This window comes from Mercenaria mercenaria, chromosome 18 (assembly GCF_021730395.1).
Source record: "Mercenaria mercenaria strain notata chromosome 18, MADL_Memer_1, whole genome shotgun sequence".
Taxonomy (NCBI): Eukaryota; Metazoa; Mollusca; class Bivalvia; order Venerida; family Veneridae; genus Mercenaria; species Mercenaria mercenaria.
In genome coordinates, this window is record NC_069378.1 from 7134044 (window position 1) to 7157720 (window position 23677).

At 35.3% G+C, this 23677-nt stretch overlaps 3 protein-coding genes across 3 annotated transcripts in view; 2 read left to right on the forward strand and 1 right to left on the reverse strand.

Moving 5' to 3' along the window:
* LOC123539355 (muscle M-line assembly protein unc-89-like) overlaps positions 1-19062 on the forward strand; it is an 84318-nt gene extending 65256 nt beyond the window's left edge. Inside the window, exons 20-32 of the mRNA XM_053530263.1 lie at positions 4274-4318; positions 5783-5896; positions 8208-9050; positions 10006-10044; positions 10705-10848; positions 11474-11629; positions 12340-12470; positions 12800-12974; positions 13400-13579; positions 13912-14046; positions 15216-15404; positions 15847-15945; positions 18740-19062. Of these exons, the coding sequence (XP_053386238.1) occupies positions 4274-4318; positions 5783-5896; positions 8208-9050; positions 10006-10044; positions 10705-10848; positions 11474-11629; positions 12340-12470; positions 12800-12974; positions 13400-13579; positions 13912-14046; positions 15216-15404; positions 15847-15945; positions 18740-19062 (2573 nt within the window). The remainder of the gene's footprint in view (positions 1-4273; positions 4319-5782; positions 5897-8207; positions 9051-10005; positions 10045-10704; positions 10849-11473; positions 11630-12339; positions 12471-12799; positions 12975-13399; positions 13580-13911; positions 14047-15215; positions 15405-15846; positions 15946-18739) is intronic.
* LOC123539373 (E3 ubiquitin-protein ligase TRIM71-like) lies at positions 495-3108 on the reverse strand. The gene has a single exon (XM_053530265.1). It carries the CDS (start codon positions 2990-2992, stop codon positions 1190-1192), a length of 1803 nt encoding a protein of 600 aa, XP_053386240.1. The 5' UTR covers positions 2993-3108; the 3' UTR covers positions 495-1189.
* A 596-nt stretch (positions 19063-19658) lies between the features above and the next one.
* Positions 19659-23677, forward strand: part of LOC128550831 (muscle M-line assembly protein unc-89-like) — a 112730-nt gene continuing 108711 nt past the window's right edge. Inside the window, exons 1-4 of the mRNA XM_053530667.1 lie at positions 19659-19974; positions 20643-20766; positions 21570-21748; positions 22217-22945. Coding sequence (XP_053386642.1) covers positions 19659-19974; positions 20643-20766; positions 21570-21748; positions 22217-22945 — 1348 coding nt within the window. The remainder of the gene's footprint in view (positions 19975-20642; positions 20767-21569; positions 21749-22216; positions 22946-23677) is intronic.

Below are 23677 nucleotides of genomic sequence, written 5' to 3' on the forward strand. Positions count from 1 at the left end.
AGCGTCATAACTCGTGCAAAGGACTTGAGCCTTAAATTTTTTGTGTGGTCAATAATATCCTAAACCTTTGGGTAGATTTTCATCAAACTATGGTCAAATGCAGAAATAGTGTTCCAGCTGTTTCAGCACAGGATCAAGGTTGCAAGTTAATTTATGGTTAAACGTTAGAGCCTTTGATTCTTAGTTCAGTTTATATCCTCTGTAAGACTTTTTTATGTAATTTTAGTTGAATGTCCTCATCACTGGCAATATGCATAGCCTTTATTAGGTCACAGTTCTAGGTCATGGTAAAGTCAGTTGGAGGGTGCCAATATTTCTTCTGGGTTTCATATCACCTAAGGGTTTGAAAAATTTCAAATACTGGACTACTGGTTTTGAACAACACTTATTATTTTATAATTTCTCGAAGAGTATAATTATTCGTACCACATAATTAAGCTACTTTGACAAGTATATATGCAACAAGTTGGAGGGCAGGGGGATACTAGTTCATCAACTTTGCTTATAGAAGGATTATCTGAGGAAAAAAGCTCAGCATTTTATAATTTATTTACAAAATTTTTACATATAAAACTTAAAGTAGTAATATATTTACTTGCACTGACAAATCCTGAATGATACACAACCATTGTAGAAAACTAGCTTTAATACTACCTATTCCAGCTCATTATTTGCTTTTTTCATGCACTTTTACTTTTTACAAGCATTTAACAGAAAAACAAAAAGAATTACTGAAAAATTATCAAATTCCGGTGGCACATTGATCTTGTTTGAACAATTAGGAAATAATTGAACAGAAAATTTAGTTAACTATCTTAATCATGAAAAACTCAACCATATTACACTGTATAGAGTTTATAGGTTTCAAGTATAGTAAAAATGAGTCTACATTAATTTTGTTGTATCAACTGATTGGTTTTGTTTAACTTTTTAATTTGATTTGAAATGTCATGAACAGTACAAAAAAGATCAGACTAGAATCCAGTTTTATTGTATTCTTTAAATTATAAGAAAAGACATCTCTGAAATAAAAGTGTCATGATTGACATCTGTTTTTATATACACATATTTTTGTAAGAGAAATCCATTTGAAGTATTTAAAAACAGACATTTCAGAAATGAACAAAACTGATTTGTCACTTTCCATCTAATTGAAACTATCATTCATTGTGGATGCATAAGAAGTGTTTTATTTTACTCTTATATTAAACACTTTAATTTTCCCAGGAGACATTCCTACATACAGTCTGTTGTTATTCTGGCAGTAAGCAACACTCACTGGATAGTTCATTCCATGGCTTTCATTCAGCAATATCTTAACTTTGTTAAGGTCAGATGATAACTGATGAACATTGTTTGACCCACTCCCACACACATATACTGTCCCTGACTCATCTACTGTCAGTTGGCATGGTCCATTCAGCTGACCATCCTTGTAGATGGCCTTGACCTTACCATCAAAGGTCATACTTGGCACAGTGTTTCTGCTGCTGTCTGACACATATATGGTTGTATGGTCTGGACTGATAGCCAGGTACCAAGGTTGGGTAAACAGAGGCTTACCCATAGAATCTTTGTCAATAGTTCTTACTATACGACCAGACATGTCTAGCACCTGAACAGTAACAGGCCCCATAGTACTGACTATTAAATTGTTATTACTGTAAGCAATACCATAATACCCTTTTCTGACTGTTATATCATCAGCATTGACCACAGACATTGATTCAGAAAATGTTATCAATCTGATCATTCTTTCACATGGAAATGTAACAGCAACTTTATTGTCTGCAACTTTTGTGATGGCCCAAGGTCCTGAGAGCATTTCAAAATTTACTGTATCATAGCTTTGTATATTTATCTTTGTTATTTTAAATATGACAAGAGAGCGACTACAATTATCAGCTGCTAGAAGTGTGTTTTCATTTAAACTTAAGAAAGAATTAGATTCAGAGTTTATGTCTGAATGAAAAGTAGCAGTTTTCTCTATAGCTGATTCATGTATTTCTTTGTAGGAGAAGAAAGTTGTTCTGCTCTCTAGAGATTGGATGGATGGCTTCAAATCAATATTTGGTTCAACTTTGTAACAACGTATATAGTTGTTTTGTAGCTCTTGCATATTCTGGGAAAGTTGTTCATGATTTCTTTTTGTAAGTTTCATTGTGAGAAATAGTTTACAATTCTGACCCAATACCTGAGCCTGTTCAAGATCAGCTGATAGTTTCTTTAAATCATCTACCAATGTCAGTTGTTTCTTTTTTAATGTTTTGAATTCAGCATTTAAGTTTTCAACTGTTTTTACAATGTTCTGCTCTGCATCACTGATCTTAGCCTTAAACATGGATTTCTTTTCTGCTAACTCCTCCACCAGATTTTTCCTTTCTTTCTTCAGCTTAGCAATGGTTTCTTCCATTTTCTTATCGAAATTATCAATAATTTCTTTCTGCTGCTGTTCGTAATTTTCAATCAGTTGGTCATTGTGCTGCTTTACTGTTGATTTTGCCCGACCTTCTAGTGAATCAATTATTACACATTTGTCACCCATCTCCTTTTCTGTATTTTTTACATCGTTCGAGAGTTTGTCAAGATTTTCTTTAAGATCTTTAAGTTCTGTACCAGTACTTGGTTTGATGTCTTTAACAAGTGTTGGCAAATGAGTTACATTATTACAATTTTGATGATCTTTATCCTTACACTCTTGACATGCACTTTTTTCACACTCAGAACAGAAAAACTTTATAAGCTCTTTAGGATGAGCTGAACACTTCTCAAAATAGAAATCTTGTGGCATGTTGTCCTTATCTTTAACTGTGTGGTTTTTAAAATGTCTCCTGTGATATCTACAGCAGTCCGCACATTTATACTCCACACAGTCCTCACAGAATCCGTCTGCAGGTGCATAACTGTCTTCATGTTTTTCACATTCCTCACAATACATTTCTTTCACTTCATCATTGCCTTGTGTCTGTGAGGCACTAAAATTGGTAGCCATTTTGTTATTGTTCAGTGCTTGCTAACTCACATTTGTAAACATTATCTCTATATACAAAATTTGTTGTCCATGAAAAGTAGCTTATGACTTAAGAGGTTTAAACAGAAGTAATTAATTTATTGATGCATGGTTATTAATAGCACAGTAGTTTGTCATGTGATTTATATACATGTATGTAATATTATGTGGTAAGTCCTGGTGTATGTATGAACTTTATCAGTATTTCAGTGCGAAATTTTAATAACCCCTTTAGATTTTGGCTTTTGAATACTAAAGAAACAAAAATTGGCCTAAAATGCCATAGAAAATTAACAAGTTTATAGCACCATAGCAAAAGCAAAAGTGTCGCATATTGGTTATGATGTTAAAGTTGCAAAATATATTTTACCTTCTCTTAAGCCAAACTAAAAATGTGTATATTTCCTGTGACATGCCAGAAAAAATAGGGTAGGTAGGTTGATTTTTTCCCCTAGGGCAAGTAGAATAGCCTTCTTCATAGTAGTAGAATTCAGTTCATTCGGGTTTTAAATAAAAACTAAAATATCTGTGTCGAAAAAACCTCGTATGGATCCTCCACACCCGCTTTCAGTGAAACGAGTGTTTTGACTGTATCAAATTATGTTCATGGGAAAATTTGTTCAAAAAGTTGATGGACGGTCCGGCAATGTGGAAAAGTGCCAATTTTTTGCAAAGGGGCAGACATGTGTGAACACTTTTCCAGCAAAACTGCCAGCAAACATGTGGAGTTGACATGCTTCCTGTTTATACAGCATATCAGCGACAAAAACAGAGGATATCCAAATCGCTTTGATTCGCCCTAATTTAAATTATAACCGGTGAATGATTCGTACCCAAATTTATTATCAAAAAACTTTTTTTGGGGTCAATAAAAGGTTTAGGGTCTGGGGTTAAAATTAGGGTTGGTCAGGTCACTGTAAACATGTTGTTGTTTTTTTTTGCCTTATCAGAGTTTCACCTAAGCTGGATCCATCCACAGCATTATGGGGAATATATGAATTAATGACTTTGTTAAGGTGAATGGTTCAAATATCAGGCTTAATATCACAGTAAAATTCTACTTCAGCAAGGTTCAAATATGGCTGTACATGAATGCTCTATAAGTTGTTCTGAAATTTTAACTTTGATTAATAAAGAGCCGATAAACTTTGATAACACTATGATAATACAGATACATGTTTCACTACCAGTCTGTGTGATCTGACTTTCCATATATTGCAACAAAGTGACATAAAATTTTATATTTTTCTGCTTTCTTTTCAGAACCAAAGAAGGAGAGGTACACACCTGACAGGCTTCTTGAAGAAAGTAAGTATTATTACCATAGCAATGTAACCATAACAAAATTCTCGTCCAAAATGTAAGGGCTTTGCGACCATTATGGATTCAGATCAGCCTGCAAATTTGTGCAGCCTGATTTTGCTTATCAGTTGCAAGTGCTGAAATTGATTAACTAGCAGTATGGATGCAGGGATAAACAAACAGTATGGATGTGCACTGGTCTGGTTTTTTGCACAGAGATGCTCATTTGGGTAAGGCTATTTAACCTTTAGCCTGCTGGTGGCAAGTGATTCTGCCTTTGCGACCAGTGCAGACTAAGATCAGCCTGCACATCCGTGCAGTCTGATCATGGTCTGCACTGTTTGCTATTCAGTCAGTAAATTTTCAGTAAATACCCCTTCAGATGATAAATGGTTCTGCCCAAATTGAATAATGGACCAGTCCATTATAGAAATTTAGCAGGGTAAAGGCTAAACTGGGTTAGCTTGAGCACAAAGCTACCAATCTACAGGTTTTAAGGTTGTGCCCTATCCAGGCCTTCATGAATATGCATATAGTTATTTGTCCTCTTCTTATTGATGTGGGGAAGTTGTCTGGCTGTATTGAACAAGGTGGTACTGGTATCAAATCAAGAAAAGGTTGATTAACTAACAGTCCTATACAATAGAACTAGTTTTAAAAAAAAATTGTTAAACCAAACTAAAGTGAACTATATGAAATTACATGTGTTGCACAAAGTCCGTCCGTATCTGATGACAATTTGTACTAAATTATCAAGATTATGAAGATAAAAGTCCAATCATATTTACTTCAGCACTGATAACATAAGTTATCAACTGATAAACTAGTTTTTGTGAAAAATCAAGCTAAGGTAACTGTTACCGACTGTTACTGAAATGCATGCAGATCATATGTTACAAAGGTTAATGTCCTAAATCAACTTGACATTCTGCATGAATCAAATCAGAAACAAAAAATACCAAGCAGTTGGAAAGGTAAGGGTCAAGAAAATATGAGTTGGATGTCTGTGAAACATCCATCTGCCTAAAATGTGTCCATTTTGTTGCTTTGAAAATGCTGAGGCAGATTTTCCAGTTTGCCAAAGTGTTATTTGTCATTGCTGCATATGCTTCTATAGCAACAGTTCAGTTCAGTAACACACAAGACATGTCTATCTATAACTCATTTTAATTTTTGGTCTTCATTTAGGTTCGTATGCTCCATGGTAATTGAAAATAATCCAATTTGAAACAACTTTTTGCAGAACTTGCATTAAAATTGTTTGAAGATCTGAGAAAAAAATGCTTTAGTCGGGCCCAGTTGACACTACAGTTGTATTTAAAATGGAAAATATAAACTTATAAAACCCAGGAAGGGCTTATAAGTAAATGTTTAACACTGCTTTAGGCAATTCCAATTTAAAATTGGTACTACAAAGACTTTTTTTGAATGACATTAAAATCAATTGTTGTCTCTTTTTCCGCTTTATAGGGACTTCAAGAAAAGAGAGATATACTCCAGATAAATATTTGCTTGATGATTCGACCTCTGCAAAACGTCTGTACCTAGATACCGATAGATACGACAAGTACGACAAATATGATGGTATGTAATAACCAGGCCGACAGCGGTTAAGTTAACAGGCTTCTGAGTAATTCACTGGGAAAAAAAGCATGACTTTTTGCTGTTTCTACAGAAACATTTCTTGTTTTGTTTAATAATATTAACAACAGCTAAAAAGAGTTCTATTACTTAAGCTAGGAAAAGTGAACTTGTGTTTAACGTGGCATATTTCAGAAACTTTTCACAGGTGTTGAAATGTTACACGAATTCAAAATTGTCCACCCCTATTGCATGGTTTTGTCAGAGTTACTGAAACCACCTAATATGCATAAAAAATAATTTTCCGTGGTAGTAATTGTAAGAAAATCTATGTTTTGGTCTTAAATGATTATTTTTGTAAGCTTGATAAAAAGGATTGTTCTAGGTAGTTTTCTGTATGTTGGTGACTTAGGTCTACTTTATGTTACAATTGCAATTTGAGCCGCACCATGAGAAAACCAACATAGTGGGTTTGCGACCAGCATGGATGCAGACCAGCCTGCGCATCCGCGCAGTCTGGTCAGGATCCATGCTGTTCGCTTTCAAAGCCTATTGCAATTAGAGAAACCATTAGCGAACAGCATGGATCCTGACCAAGCTGCGCAGATGCGCAGGCTGGTCTGGATCCATGCTGGTCGCAAACCCACTATGTTGGTTTTCTCATGGCACGGCTCATTTATATTTTAGAGGAGTTCTGGTATTTGTTAAAATTTGTACTAACTACTCTAGTATTGAGTAAGATTTGGCTCAGTTCAGTTCAAGATTAATTATATTTTATGCTAAAACATAAAATGGAAACTAACGGCATTTTTGTAGGAAATTTTTCAGCTTGAAACAGGAAACGGTTAGCTTTTCCGACACATGCATTACAGAAGTCACTTTAAACACAAGTTCTGAAGTTACTAAATTTACTGTGTGTATTATTTACTGCTTAAGTTAAATTTTAAAACTATTTGCAGTGACAGTGAAGCTTTTTTTGAACTACTCTAATGAAACAAAACTTATATAAATATTGTTCCAGTTTCATAAAACTTACCTTTTTTTCAGATTTTTAAAGAGCTTTTCATTTATTTCAGTAGCTTTATTTTACTGTTTTCTTGACATGGTTGAAAATCATGCATGTCTTTTTCATGTTTATGTTCTGTAGCTGTTGATAGCGTAATAATTATGCAATTTACAGATTTCATGGTGACAGGATACTTGAACTGTATAAAGTCTTTTCTCAGTTCTTTGTATACTGTTCAAAATGACCCTGCTATTTTTCAATTTCACAGTTCTGGACAGGTTTTAACATACTTCATCTATAGCTAATAGGAGATATTAACTGTGAATAGGTTTTTTTAAGCATTTTATATAAATCAAGATTACATTAACCTTTAGCCTGCTGACTGCAAGTGATTTTGCCTTTGCAACCAGTGCAGACCAAGATCAGCCTGCATGTCCATGCAGGCTGATCATGGTCTGCACTGTTTGCTATTCAGTATGTAAATTTTCAGTGAACACCTGTTTGAATGAAGTGGCACTGCCCAAATTGAATGATAGTCCAGTCCATTTGAGAAATTAAGCAGGTTAAAGTTTAATAGATAGTGGCCATAGTCTCACAGTGCTTCATAATTCATTAAGTAATATGAATATTCATAATAGCCCAGTTTTCCCCCCCAAGTCAGTTTTTTCCCAAGTCAGTCTGTTTTCCCAACTGAAAAAAAAAAGCCAACCAGTTGTTCCCCCACCTCATAGTTACTTTTTCCCCCTTAGGTACATAAAAAGGGAGAAAAAATAACAAGGGGGTCAGGAAAAGACCAGCCCTTCAGTTTCTGTATAAAAGAATAAGGGGGAAGACTAACTAGGATGAAAACAAAAAATCATTGGAAAGAATCAACCAGTTAGAATTTTCTCAAGGAAAAAAAATAACTAGAGAAAAATTGACTTACACTGGTATTTATACAGTTTTTTCCTGTAACCATGGTTTTAAAAGTCTCTTAATTTTCTTTTGCAGTATATACAGGGTGGACTACTTGCAGCATATAAATGGGAAATAAAATACTGAGTCTCACTTTTCTATGCTTATTTCAAAATGTCCTTGCCATTTATGCAAATGAAGTAAGAATCATGGGAGTGTTACTTCAGAAATGATTATTTTGTAAGATTTTGTTGGACTATTACATATTTCTTGAAGGGTATACATATTTGGTGTTGGGTGGGTTGAGAGTCGGGGGGGGGGGGGGGGGGGGGGGGGGGTTACTTCCCATTTATAAACTCATGAAATTTTATTGATGTGTGTTTGTTGTTTGCACTGTGTTTACTTTATTACCAGCAAAAGTCAAGAAAAGCTATGAAAGCCCGCTGGCTTCTACAAAACTTGAAGAGAGTTACGTGCCTCGCTCAAAGAAGAAGTATGACAGCCCAAAGAGTTCATACGATAGCTTTAAGCCTAAGTTTGACACCTCTTACGAAAGCCCAAAACTGTTGTATGATAGCCCACTGAAACAGTATGACAGTGCTTACACCAGGCTTGAAAGTCCAGTTAGACAATATGATACGTATAAAAGGTACGAAAGTCCAATTCGTCAGTATGAGGGGGTGTCTACAAGGTACGAAAGTCCAATTCGCCAGTATGAGGGAATATCTACCAAGTATGAAAGTCCTGTTCGACCATATGAAAGTATTTCGACAAGGTACGAAAGTCCAGTTCGACAGTATGAAGGAATATCCACAAAATATGAAAGTCCTGTTCGACCTTACGAAGGTATTTCAACAAGGTACGAAAGTCCAGTTCGTATGTATGACACACCAAGGAGTTTGTACGAGAGTCCTAGAAGACGATCTTCAGTAGGTAGAGAAGAAAAAATTAAAGCTATACCAAAAATACCTTTTGATAGGCCAGCATTGTTGAACAAGCGTGAAGACTCAGTGCAACTTTCCTGGCTCCCAGCACCAACTTATGACCTTCCTGATGATGCTAGACACATTTCGTACGTTGTCGAATCTCGAGAAGTGCCCAGCCGAGACTGGACAAAGGTGGCATCTTCTGTGCCCGGCACTTCATACACAGTCAGGCATCTGAGACCAGACAAAGAATATGAATTCCGTGTGCGAGCCCAGAATCAACATGGCGCTAGCGAACCTACTTGGAATGCCACGCTTGATAAAAGAGTTGGTTAGTTGTTGCTAGATTTTGTTTGTACTTTATTTGCTTATCCTGAACTGAGTGATGCTTCAACGTAAAATAGTATTTGAAATATGAGAACATACATTCTTTAAAGATAAACAAGAATAAATTGAAGGATATAAATCAGATCTTTATAAATGATTTTAAAATACTTTTACAACCAAAGCATTAATAAGAAATTAATATTTTAATACAGAACTCATTTTTATATAAAAATTTTCTGATCCTGACTTTTACGAAATTCTGTTCCATTCTTCAAGGCATGGAATACACTTTGATTTACCAGTTGTTTCCTCCTATGCCACAACACAAGTCAGTTATAGCATGACTCTCACATGTCTGGACACAATTATGTCACTTTCTCTTAAGATAAAATGTCAGATTGCACTTTTTCAAGCTCTTCTAATTCACTCAGCATTTGAATTGATAAACTGTTAAGAACCTAATTGAAGGCTTTTAACCTTTTCTATGTTAAAACATGCATCAAAATACAGGTTATGGAGTTACCTCACTTTTTCAGCCATTTTATAGTGAGACACTGCATGCTGTGTTTTGTGCCAGTTTTAAAAAGCTTTTTTATCCCCACTTCCATGTTCTGAATATACCAGCTTTTTACTGGGAAATGATACCCTCTTGCACAGGTTGTATATGCATTTTCACCATCTTTCTTACCACACAAGTTCATACCTGTCACATGTGTTCACCCGAGTTGTGTTAATGACAATCCTGTTTGTTGATCTACAGATTTTCTTTGCTTGCTTTGTATTACCCAAAGGTATGCATAAAACTCCTGGAAACATGAAAAATTTGAAGAATTTTTGGCTGAAATGCGTCAAAAAGAATTGATATACAACTTTTGGAGTTTTATGTTTACTTTAATTTAATGACAAACATTTTATTTCACATTTAATTTAGCTTGTTTCTATTCTCTATTTCTGTTTAGATGAAACTAGCAAACAGTTGGATTTGCCCGAAATGCGGGGTTAGTATAAATATTTTTATATTAAAAATGTTTTGATTTAACTTTTTTCAGTATTTTTATTTTTGCTAATTAAATTTATGAATATTGTTGTGTATCAAGCACTAATGTTATTTATTGTCTAAGTTAATGCTTAGTTATCAGGAAGTTAGATTAACATTTTAATGGTGTGTACTTTTGTTACAACTTGATAACGAAAATATTAATTTTGATGATAATAATAATAACAATAATAAAAGTGATCATTTTAATGACTCATTACTAATGCCTCATTCTAAACATTATAGACTTCTAGATATTGGCCCATCCAGTTAGCTAAGTAATAGGAACACAATATAAATTGAGAGGCCATGAGTTAACTCCCCTGGCAAAGGTAATTGTCTCCCTTTGAAAGAAGACCATACTGTCTGAAGTAAATCAACCACTTCTGATTGATACAGTGAAGTTTTCAGTTACTGCTGTAGATGTCTGTACTGGTACAGAATCCAGGAATACTAAATTAAATGTGATTACCTGGCAGCCATTACATAACTGGAATACTGTTGAAAAACAGTTAACCAAAATTCAAAAGAAGTCAAATTCTGTGTTTGGAGAAGATTTAAACATCAGTGAGGTAATATCTTTATTTTCAATTCTGTTTTCATCTCTTCTGTTCATATTTAGCTCCGCCCAGATTGCCTACACATCGACCAATCATTACTGATTTAGGGGAGGAGACTTTGAGGTTGGCATGGCGACCAGTGGAGACATACCAGTCAAAGAGAACACCCCCAGTATCATACAGACTGGAAGCTAAAGAGCTTCCTGGTATAATGCCATCTTAACATTTTCATAATTAACACAATTAACAGTCATTTTTCATTTTATCTACTTTCGAGGCGAATCTTTAAATAATTAGCGCATTATAGAGATGGACAAATTACCAGATGTTGTGATATTTTCTGAATTTGTTTTTAGGAATTTTAAGAAATTTATTTCATTTCAATTTTATTGGTGTGTGATGAAGGCTAACATAGTATGTATATGTCTTGGATGCATATTTACCTGAAAGGTACAGTATGTGAAGTATTTTTTTTTTAAACAATCCTTGTTAGATTGGAGGATTGAAATTTTGTGTAAATTAAAAGAAAATAAGGGAATTATTTGATGCATTAATCCATTAAAGAAATAGGATTAGAAGGAACTTTTTTATGTAAATAAGGTGAAAACAACATCTGACATTGGTATACTGTCACTGACTCTCAAATTTACAGATTTCTTTTCACTTTTTTAGCACAAATGAACAGGGACCTTGTCTAACATAAGATATATTTAGGCAAAGAAGTAATTTTATGAAATTGCCAATATAAAATTTCAATATATCTTTTATATTTTATATGAACCAGTCAAAACATACAAAGGGTTATTGTCTTGACATTATTTTGTCCTGCAGGAAAAGACTGGATGCCTCTGTCAAGTCGCCTCCGAGACACAACCCACTATTTGTCTGAGCTTCCACATGACAGAGATTACATGATCAGGGTGAGAGCAGAGAATGATTTTGGTATCAGTGAACCAACAGAACCTTTGTGGCTTCCCAGGGCTACAGGTACGTTAAATAATAGATTTCAAATTTCTAATCAACACTAGATAAGAACATATTTTACGGGCATTACTAGGAAGAAGTAGTACCCTGCTGCTGACCACATCCCATAATTCACCAGTACAAGCATTTCTTATGCTCAGCAGGAGCCTGTTCAGCTCCATAGATAGAATTCTATGAGACTATTACATTCAACATTATTCGAGGTGAATGCTGTCAAAGGTGACTGTACATAAAACATGATACAGTAAAACACCAATCAAACAAGGTTGCTGGGAGGGGAGTGGGTAGGAAAGAAGAGCAAAATGCTTGAGGTATCCAGAGTTGCAAGGGATCCAACATCAGATGATACAAAGAAAAAGAAAGTACCTGGCATCATGATTGCTCGAGCAAGCCCGGATGATCAAGCCATTGATGCTCGAGCGAGCAGTGTTTCACAATATGTCAGAAGTCCTCGAGCTCAGATTTCTGTTGGGAAGTTGTCTGTTACTTTTGAAAAACAAGTTAGACTGGTTATTTTAACTGACTGTCATTACATAAATAAATTACTGTTCAAAAAATGTTGTTTAACCCATAGTAAACAAACATTCATATTTTCATTTGAATGCTCCAGTAAAGAAGCTAATCAATAAATAAAGAAGCACTTGGATGGCAGTTTTATATGAAATATATCAATATTAAACTTTATTGCAATATTTTGTTATGGTATATTTCAGCATTCCCCGGTGTTCCTGTTACCCGGCCAGAGATCATTGACTATGAGGATACTAGAGCCAAGTTGTCCTGGTCACGTGTTGATATACCTGCATTTGGAATGGATGATGCTCCACTTCTCTACATGCTAGAGGTAATGCTATGTACATGTGCCGAGAACATAAAACATTGAAGAGTTAATAAAGTTGAATAACTTTATATCTATGCTTTTGTAATTCTATTACATTGATATAATTTTATTCAGACCGTTGAGGTACTTTGCACATTTTCAAGTGAAAGCATGTAAAATGAAAGAAAAATTCAATTTTAAAGTTAAAAGCTAATTTTACAGCTTTAATTTGATTTTATACAAATTTTATTTTTGAAAGATTCTGACTTTATATATTATAAGTTTAATTGTTTAGATCATATTGTAATTGACATCTTAAGAATCATGAAAATTGAGTGAAAATAATGTTTCAGGTTGAAGAGCCACCACACAAAGATTGGAGAACCATCGCCAGAGATTTAGACGACACTGAGTACATTGTTGAGGGTTTGAGACCAGGTCATGACTACAGGTTTAGGATCCGAGCCAAGACACCAACCGGTATAGTCAGTGAGCCATCACCTGCAGTGTCACTCTACACAAAACTTGGTAGGCTGATTAATTAGGTCTCTCGTATTATAAGTGTTGGTGGTTTGTATATGTTTTGTCTGTCTTTTTATAAGATCTTCACGTGGTTCCTTCCAAAATTTCTTGTTTGATTTCAGTAAAATTTGGTATTAAAGACGGATAAATATTGAATCCTTTCTTTGCTGTGTCAGTTAGGATGTATATAGATCGGGGTAACTTTGTGAAAGTGTAGGTCTGTCTGACAACTAATTATATAAAGATAGAAAGACTAGTGAATTTGTAAATAGAAAACATGAATCTTTTTATGTGGTTGTCATGTTTACATGAAGCGTCTTGCATTCTGTTATTTTCTAAATTTTACCTTGATCATTTGACATTCTTTACCTGTCAACAATAAAACATTTATATCCAAGTCTTTCAGGTTGATAATCTCCCTTTAATTGCAGCCCAGACCAGGGCACCAGTTGACAGACTGGAAGTGTTAGAGTATGAGCCAGATACCAGAAGTGTGAATTTGTCATGGGACCGTGTAGATATTCCCCCATACAATATAGATGAAGAACCATTGATGTACATGTTGGAATACCAGGAACCACCACTGCCTGAGTGGAGAACACTTATTACAGGTAGGTATATGTACATCTTCAAGGTGACGGTGTCCCTCTTGCAAATAAATATAAACAGACAGTGTGCTTACTCCCTATCTGAAACTTAGTATCTAACTGGCTCAGCTGTTTTACAGAAATAAGGGCCAAACATATTTGCTCCACTGTGAGATGAAATATTCTTTTTTTTTAAAAGATTGCAACAACGCTTCAGTTTTCACACAACATTCATCTGCCAATCTTCATATATAATATGCTTGTTTCTGACTTAAAAGCTACCTGTATATTGTGGGATAGGCTATTGCTTTATAAAATTCATAGATACCTGATTGATATATTTTGTCCTGTGACAGGAATACCCACTACCAGATACAGAGTGATGCACCTTGACAGAGAAAGGGACTACAATTTCAGGGTTCGAGCTCTGACACCTTACGGAGTCAGCCCACCCTCCCCAGCTTTGCCTGTAACCATGAGGCAGACACCAGGTCAGTGTTTACTTTCATTTGCTATGTGCTTAAAGGTTTGGATGTCAGATTGGCCACAACAGCGGTGACATGAATAACTAAAAGGGTTTGGAGAGCGGTCATAAAATCAAAGAGCTATAGATATAAATACTATATACTTATACTTTTTTATAAGAATGCAGTATTACCATGTGTCAGTTTCAAAATGTAATGTTTCTATTGGTCAGTTTCACAATCAACGCAGTATTACCATCGGTCAATTTCAAAAAGAAGTAATTCTATTGGTCAGTTTCATGAAGTAGTGTTTCCATTGGTCAGTTTCAAAATTATGCTCAAAAACAAGATATTAGCTGTTACAGCTTTTAGACTGATATCCAAATCATCTGTATAACATTGGCCTTAGTAGTATTAGCTTGGTGAAAAAAGGCACTGTGTCAGACATTAATCATTATCCACATAAGTATGAAATTTTCTGGTTACTCAAGAAAAAAGTAGCCCCTGTAAAATCATACGTTTTGTGTGGCTGAAATTGGACTTTAAGAGTTCAATTTTTAGTACTTGTTTGGGCTTTGAACTAAACACAACTGAGCCGTGCCATGAGAAAACCAACATAATGGGTGTGCGACCAGCATGGATCCAGACCAGCCTGCGCATCCGCGCAGTCTGGTCCGGATCCATGCTGTTCGCTAACAGTTTCTCCAATTCCAATAGGCTTTAAAAGCGAACAGCATGGATCCTGACCAGACTGCGCGGATGCGCAGGCTGGTCTGGATCCATGCTGGTCGCAAAGCCACTATGTTGGTTTTCTCATGGCGCGGCTCATTACTAATGAAAAGAGTCCTATAGCATAATGTATGACAGCATGATTGGTACAGTACCAGTTAGGATTTATGTTTGATAATTTGGTAAAGTAGTTAATACTGTATAGAAAAACACTATTGGACAATTGGACAAGGAGGAATGCCACAGAAGTTTAAGGCAACAAGCAAATTATTTTGTCAGAAAAACTTTTAAATGGCAGTGACTGCTTATGATTTAGTCGTCTGCCAATTCGTTTTTAAGTTTAATTTAAAATTAAAAAGTGAAATCGCAAAGTAAATTGCCCTCATTTAGGTAATTGCTAGTTTTTAACATATGACTTGTGTTATTTTCCTTAACATGTTTTATAACATGTTTTGTTTCTATTGCAGTAACGAGAGGTTTGCCAGAGAAAGTTATAATCTCAGAAGTGGAGCCTCACTCTCTGAGGTTGACATGGCGACGACCAATGTATGACCTTGATAAACCAATCAATTACCAGGTAGAAATGTTGGAATCTCCCTTTTCTGAATGGCGACCAATAGCAACAAGAGTCTTGGAAACCACATATAAAGTCACAGGTATACTTGAAATACTTCACAAACTTCTTTTTGCCTAAGTAAGGTTTGAAAGATTAACTTGAAAAGAATTTGAAAAGCACAGATTTTAAGAGAAAAAAAAAATATATAGAAAAATAAGTGAGCTGTTTCTGTGACCTTGTGGTTAACCTTTAGCCTGCTGGTGGCAAGTGATTCTGCCTTTGCGACCAGTGCAGACAAAGGTCGGCCTCCACATTCTGCAGGCTGATTTTTGTCTGCACTGTTAGCTATTCAGTCAGTAAATTTTCAGTGAACACCCCTTTGAATAATAAATGGTACTGCCCAAATTGAATGATAGACCAGTCCATTTTAGAAATTTAGCAGGCTAAAGGTTACAGTTGCTGACTTCGAATAGTTTGCCTCCAACCATTGTTTGCCTTGCCTCTAGCCATTGTAGATTATGCTATATCTTGACATATTACAGGTCTGAAGCCGACGAGGGACTACCAGTTCCGTGTGATACCTCAGGTAGACACTGGGTACCTCGCTCCTAGTCCATCAGCATCCCTGACCACCATGCCTGGTAAAATTAATTTTGTATTTAGTAATAAAATCCTTTCCATACCAAATATAGAACATAGGGTCTAACTCTAAGGCCACACCAAACTGATTACCTGTTCGTCGGATTAGCACCAATTTGACGGGAAATGAAAAAAAAATATTTTGATTTTTTTTACCACCCGCACCTAGCGTATTTTTGGCGCTGGGTCGAAATCAGTAGGAACGAAGAAAAAAGGTGGAAAAATCCGAAGTTTAAACACACCTTACTGGTAATTTATCATAGCAACGGAAGAACATGTTCTCTAATACAGTCACCGATCCGACTACGTAGTCTCCCTACCGCACAGAAGGGATACCTACCCCGGTAGTATGAGTTTATTCGATTAAATTTTGTAATATTCGATAGCTTTAAAAATTGGGCATAACAAAATGGCAGCCCCCTATGTCTTTTTTTATCTCATGCTGAGATGACGAACTGCAGGTATTTTCAGCAACAGCTGTTGAGATTTTCCCGAGCTGCAGTTTTACAGAGATATTAGGGCTGCTGCGCTATACAATAAGATGAATATTTCCGCAGATACAGTCGTGTAAAACCCGCCGGGGTTATGTGTGTTTCTCAAATGCAGGTTGTTTTTTATACGCCTGAAGGGATGTATTATGTTATGACGCTTGTGTCCGTCTGTCCGTCCGTCTGTCCGTTAGCAATTTCGTGTCCGCTCTGTAACTCTTGAACCCCTGGAAGGATTTCAAGGAAACTTTACACAAATGTTCACCACACCGAGACGATGTGCAGAGCACATGTTTTGGATGTCTTGCTTCAAGGTCAAGGTCACAATTAGGAGTTAAAGGTCATATCAGTCTGTTTCGTGTCCGCTCTGTAACTCTTGAACCCCTTGAAGGATTTCAAAGAAACTTGACATAAATGTTCACCACACCAAGACGATGTGCAGAGCGCATGTTCGGGATGACTTGCTTCAAGGTCAAGGTCACACTTAGGGGTCAAAAGTCATATCAGTTTGTTTCGTGTCCGCTCTGTAACTCTTGAACTGCTGGAAGGATTTCAAAGTAACTTGGAAGAAATGTTCACCACATTGTAACGATGTGCAGAGCGCATGTTCCGGATGACTCTCTTCAAGGTCAAGGTCACACTTAAGGGTCAAAGGTCATATATGACTTTGCTTTTTGTATATTGCTCTGCATTGCAGTGCTCTTGTTTTTATTTGGCAGATCTCTTTTTTGTACTTACAAAATATTTTTTTTTTTAATTACTTCCCTTTTATGTTACTATAAATAGCTTATATTGAAACTTTTTTATTATTGGCCGTAGGGAAAACCGAGACCACTTTTCTGTGGTACAACATAGATGGTACCTTTAATTTTAAGGTGTATATTTTTTACATACCTGTACCTGATAAGGATTTTTTTGTAGACTTTGAATATATTTTTTGTGGACTTAGATTTGTTTTTTGAAGTTTTCCTTTTGTTGTTCCAGTCCTTTTGGGCTACAACAGTCAAGTTCTTAAAATTTTGCTCCCATCCTATGATGTAAGCCTTCGGGCGTATATTGCCCCGCTTGGCGGCGCTCTTGTTTTTTATTGTTCTACAATTCTTTATTTGGTTTGAGTGATATTAAAGATGGTACATGACAATACATCAGGAATTCTAGACATTTGCTTATATGTCACTCAAAAGTGTCAACATTTGTTTTTGTTTACTTTGTATAGTCAAACTCTCAAAGTGCTGGATTTTCATTTGATTTCTGACAGTAAAACCCAGCCTGCAGACTTCGCACTGAATAGTACCACCTCAGATTAACAGGTTCTATAGAGTTCTGTGTGATCTACATTTGTAATAGATACATGTTGTCCAGCACTTCAAAGGTTAAAAGGTCTAATGTCACTAGCAGAGAAAATTGTTAAGTGATATGGGATAAATAAGACATTTCAGAATAATAAAAGCGCTGATATATTTCTTACTTTTTATTGTATGCATCACACATTAAACATTCAATACTCCAAAGACAATGCTGTCTGAATGTTACTTCACACACATTTGTTTTTCCGGCTTATGAATAGAAATACACTTGATTTGGTGATAAACATGACACAAGCGATTATTTAAAAAAAATTATTTCATCGCTCTTCGCTCGCTTCAATAAATGATGATATTTTAATTTTTTTTTCGCTCGCTCGCCCCAAATATTTTTGAAAACAATCCGCAGAACAAGACATCAATTTGGTGTGGCCTAATGTGAAGTTATCTGTATATGCCTTGTATTTAAACATTTATCCAGTTTGTAGATTTGACGATTTATACAGAAATATGATTATCATGTTATTCCATTGAAGCTCTGGCCAACAGTTTTATCTATTGACAGACAAACCATTGAGTAACCGATATTGTATTAATTCTAAACAGTACAGTATGTAGTGTTTGACCAATGGTGATAATAAAGACTTTAATTAAAGAGAAAACACAATGGACACAGGACAAATCTTTCCTGTTGGCCTGTTGGTAATAATAGTGTCATGGTTTTAATTTGGATTTTACGAGCATGAAAGATGCTGTTATACTTGGCCGTCCAGATACTTACACATAACTATAGATAAATATAAATACAGGCATTAATGGTTGTTTCAGAATGCAGTTCTTACCAGTTAGTATGGCTTGCTTTACATACCATACCAAAGTGCACCTTAGCTTTCACGAACAAGCATCATTTTTAGTTTTATGTTGTTGTTTGAATTTAGGTTAAGATGAAGGTATGATAAATATGGTAGCAAGTAAAGCTCTTATTTACTCTATAATTGTTTCAGTCAAACCAAGGTTACCATACAAAGAACCAAAATTGAAAGAGTTGACCCCAGAATCTGTCCAGCTGTCATGGGGATCAGCAGAGACACCTGCATACCAGAGGAAACACTCGCCGATACACTACAAGGTTGAGATGGCAGAGTTGCCATCCAGTAACTGGGTACCAGTAGCAAGAAAGGTACCAGAGACAACATTTAATGTGACAGGACTGAGACCGAACCAGGAGTATAAGTTCCGAGTGTTTGCAGAATCAGACAGTGGTTTGAGTGAACCTAGTATGCCAGTGACACTCTACAGGAAGCCAGGTAAGTTGTTCTTGATATGATTAACTATACATGTATTGGCCTATTGGTCTTCTGTGTTCTGGAAATTTTGATTTGCCTTTAAATATTGAGGCTTTCTTTGATGAAATAACTTATCACTTCTTTTGGTAATTCTGAGTTCTGCAGTTCATTTCTTAGTAGCCTCAAAAGAAGATTGTTTGCAATGCAATTCTGAATTGACTTACTGGAACAGGTGCTTGTTCTTGAGCAAAGGAAGAAAAATCTTTATAATTTCCTCTTTAAGTTAAGGTAATGGACCTGTAATAACAGTCAGCAATTTCCTTGCAACTATGTGTCCTTTGTATGTAAGTTTGAATACAGACACGAAAAATACAAAAACAAATGAAAATTGCCGATTGTCATTACGGGTCCACTACTTTAAGAAATACAATGTTTTGTTCATTTGCATGCAAGAAATATTTTCTAACATTTGTACAGTTATGTACTTGATAAGGATGTGTCAGCAATTGCTTATGTAGCATATTACGCAGCATTGCATGTAATAGATTATTAATCAATATCAAATATTTCTTTCTTCACTGTTGTGAAAGAAGTTTGACATTGTTGTCAGATACTGCAAATATTATATTTATTCATTATGTTATTCTCCATATTTTCAGCACCAAAGTTTGCTTTGAAGGAGCCTTCAATCCGTGATATATCACAGAATATTGTACACCTGACGTGGACACCAGCAGAGATCCCAGACAGTGCCGAGAGTATATCATACATGGTAGAGATGCAGACGCCACCAGGAATCTCTACTTGGAGTGTACTTCACAGAAAGCACCCGTCACCCAGTGTACGTCTTGCTGACCTCAGACCTGATTTAGACTATCTGGTACGAGTGAGAGCACAGTGTGGTTCCTACCGCAGTGAACCTACACATCCTGTCTATATACCAAGACGTGCAGGTAATGATTGAATAAGGTTATTGTTTATTCTGAAGCTTCAACAAGTGAGAAATTGTTTTTACATATACACTCAAATTCTATTCATTCAGCTTTCAGCTTAACTTTGTTTCAATACTTAGGCTTATATATCGAGGGCTCAGAGCGAAACTAGTCTATCTGCTTCTATTTCTGTATACACTTAGACTAGTTTTGCTCTGAGCCCTCGATATGTTAAATAGCAAAGCATCACAGTAAAGAAAAACGTTTCAAATTATGTCAAGCTTTAACGTTTGGTAGATAAAAGACAGATTATAGTGTGTTAATTGGGTGTCAGAAATACAAGATCCTGGAAAACCAAGGAACTGGACAAAAGTAGGTAAATAAAGGGAAATAACTTCCCTGAAATTTAAAGTATTGTAAAGGAGTCCAGAATATTCTAGGATTGACGGAACGCAATGGAAAGTTATTCAAGGACCTTAATGTTGAGTTTAAAACTTTGCTATAACTTGGCGTCAAACAATCTGTTTAGTTGCACAGATATTGCATAAATCTGGAACTATCAGAAAGTATATTGATCAGTACCTAAAAGTGCTGATATCACAGTTGTCTTGTTTCTTCTTTTGTGATATGCTTGTTTGAAGAATACTAATATGTATGAGTTACCTCCCTTCAATGCAAACTTTTAACAGCTCCACCAAGACTGCCAGTAGAGGAGCCGTATGCTGTGGACATTAACTCAGACTATGTGAAACTACAATGGAGATCAGCTGACCTACCAACACATATACAAGATTACGCACCAGTTACATACAGGTATTTAATGGGAGAATAAGAGGGTTGGATAAGTGGATAATGTATCGGCAGCTCATCCACCCCTGTCAAATACAGTAGTAGTATTACTGGAGAGCAAAATTGTGAGTTATTGAAAAGCTTCTAGCTTTCCCAGCAGTCAAGCTATTATATATATGAATGTTGGGAAAAGAGTGTACTGTTTACAAAAAGCTTTAGTTAAAGATTTCTTTTTGCTTTTCTGTTCAGAAGTGTGATATTTACTTGAAAAGCCATGATCATACATTTGCTTACATGAATGTGGAGTTTACCTGTAAGATTAATGCTTATTTTAAGATCTTTATGAATAGTTGACAAGTAATATACTGGATGAAACTTTTTAGTATAAAAGTTTGAAAACTGTGTTTAATATTGTTCAAGATTTGTTTTAAGATATCAGACACATCTTGCAGTCCATGGACTGTGGCAGCAATGGTTTGTTTGCTTAACTGATGAAAAACTAATTGTATACATTTGCAGTTAGACTGTTGCATACACAGTCATTTAATAGACACTTTCACAGGTAAGGTTGGTTTTATGTGGTTGCTGGTTGCATTATGAAAATTTCATTTAATGGAATATATTAATATAGTAGAACTATTTAAGCAGGATTTAAAGTGGTTGCTTTATAAAATAGTTGCTTTATACAGATAGTTGTATGTACATTGATATCTATGTTTATGTTTAGACATTTTAATAGCAGATTAATGATTACCTGGTATTTGAAGAAGAGACTAAAAGGAACATGTATTACATCAAGTAGAAAATAATATCTGTTTACATTTCAGACTGGAAGCACAAGAATTCCCTGATACTAACTGGGTCACTATCGCACGTGGCATCCCACACACTGACTTCAAGGTGACAGGTTTGAACCCACAGAGGGACTATAATTTCAGAATAAGAGCAGAAAATGAGTACGGGTTGAGTGACCCAACACACCCAATGTTGATAAGGAAAAGATCAGGTAAGGGAACTATTTCTTGTTTTTAATCTGATGATGTTGCTAATTAAAAAATGCCAGGAAAAAAATCAGTTTGAGCCCTGACCTTGTCTTGATGTAGCCAGCAGTTTAATTGAAACTTTATTTTTATTATCTTTGAGAGACTAATTTTCGGGGATGTATCAGTCCACAAAAGTATAAAACTCCTACTCTATAATGTAAAATGTAGAATCCACGAATTTTAAAGGGTTTATGAACATATTGAGGTACCCAGAAAATCAAAGGAGGTCATACTGTATTCAGCATGAGAATTCAGATAGCGGCAGAAAATTCTCGGAGCCGTGAAAGATATATTGATTTGGTACATTAGATGAACAAAACCGGAGGTACCAAATATCATCAATATTCAAAATAACTTTAAGCAAAATGAAATAAAAATAAAAGATGCCAGTTTAACAGAAGAAATCGAAAACAAGAGTTTGTCTTTGAAAGACTTGTCGGAAGATCAATACCTTATTAGAGCAAAAGAAACAGAAGCTACAAATAGTCTTGTAGTTGCATCAGCTGATGAGATCAACATGGCGTCATCGGAAAATGAATCATTTCTTATTGAAAATTGTCAAATGGTTCAACACGATGGAACTGGACTAATAGGAAACAAAAATATTACTGGGGAAATAAATGATATTTCTGATAGTAAAATGAAAGAAGGTGTTAAAGAATTAATTGACAAAGAAAATGTTAAAGAATTACAAACGAACAAAGTCGTAGAAAAGGAGGATGAAGTATCTGAACAAGAAATATCACCACAAACAGCAAAGACGGAATCTGCAGTTATAGATCTTGACAAATTAGATAATGTTACTTTTAAAGAAAGCGAACAAGAAGTGTCTGAACAACAAGTAATTCCAGAGTATTTGAAGAAAGAAAGTGAAGTCCCTGGCATTGAAAAACTTTGTACTGTTGAAAAAGCTATGGATGTGTCGATAAAGACAATGCAAAACAATGCATATTCAAATGAAGTGAATGAAGAATACATAATTCCGGAGAGCGCAAATAAAGATAAGGCTACACCTGATATAATTGAGGATAAACAATTGGTGGAAGAGATACGTGCACCAAAGGAAGGCAAATCTGAGCCTACAGTAGAAGTTTTATCAGATGACACAAATGTACAGGTGACAGAGGGCATTCCAGTAAAACTCCGTTGGAAAATCAGAGGTGAGAATTTAATTTAATAATAATGTAATAACTTCTAATGACGTGACTGATTCAGAGTATATGTATGCAATTTTAAGCGGGTCCACAGACAAGTGAATTCTGTTTGTCGTTGCCCTGGTGTATCAGCTTGTTCTCCCCAACATTTAAAACAATTAAATAATTTTCAGTATTAAACATGTGACAGGCCCTTTCCGATTGAAGCCCTTTCCGATCAGCGCGGTTTATGCAATGACCCGTATTTTGTCTATAATTCATTTAAAAATCGAAAATTGATAATATTTTTTCTTAATTTATTTTCTTTTTGATTTGTTAAATGAAATATGAAGAAATATTTCAATAATTTCAAATAATAAACATGTGACAGGCCCTTTCCGATCATGTTATGTCCTTTCCGATCAGCGCGGTTTATGCCATGACTCGTATTTTGTCTATAATTCATTTAAAAATAAAATGATAACTTTTTTTTCATAATTTATTTTCTTTTATTATGTCTTAATGACATATGAAGAAATAATTAAATAAATTCCAATAATAAACATATGGCAGGCCCTTTCCGATCATGTTAAGTCCTTTTTGCAAATATGCAAATATTTATATATTTCTATACTATGATGTAAATTATTTGATAGCTGCTTTTAGCAATGTATTTTTTTTATGTCACAACACTGTTAATTGATAGCAAACTTTCAAACCTTGAACAACAACAAGTGTACTTTTATTTTTTTCAATCAC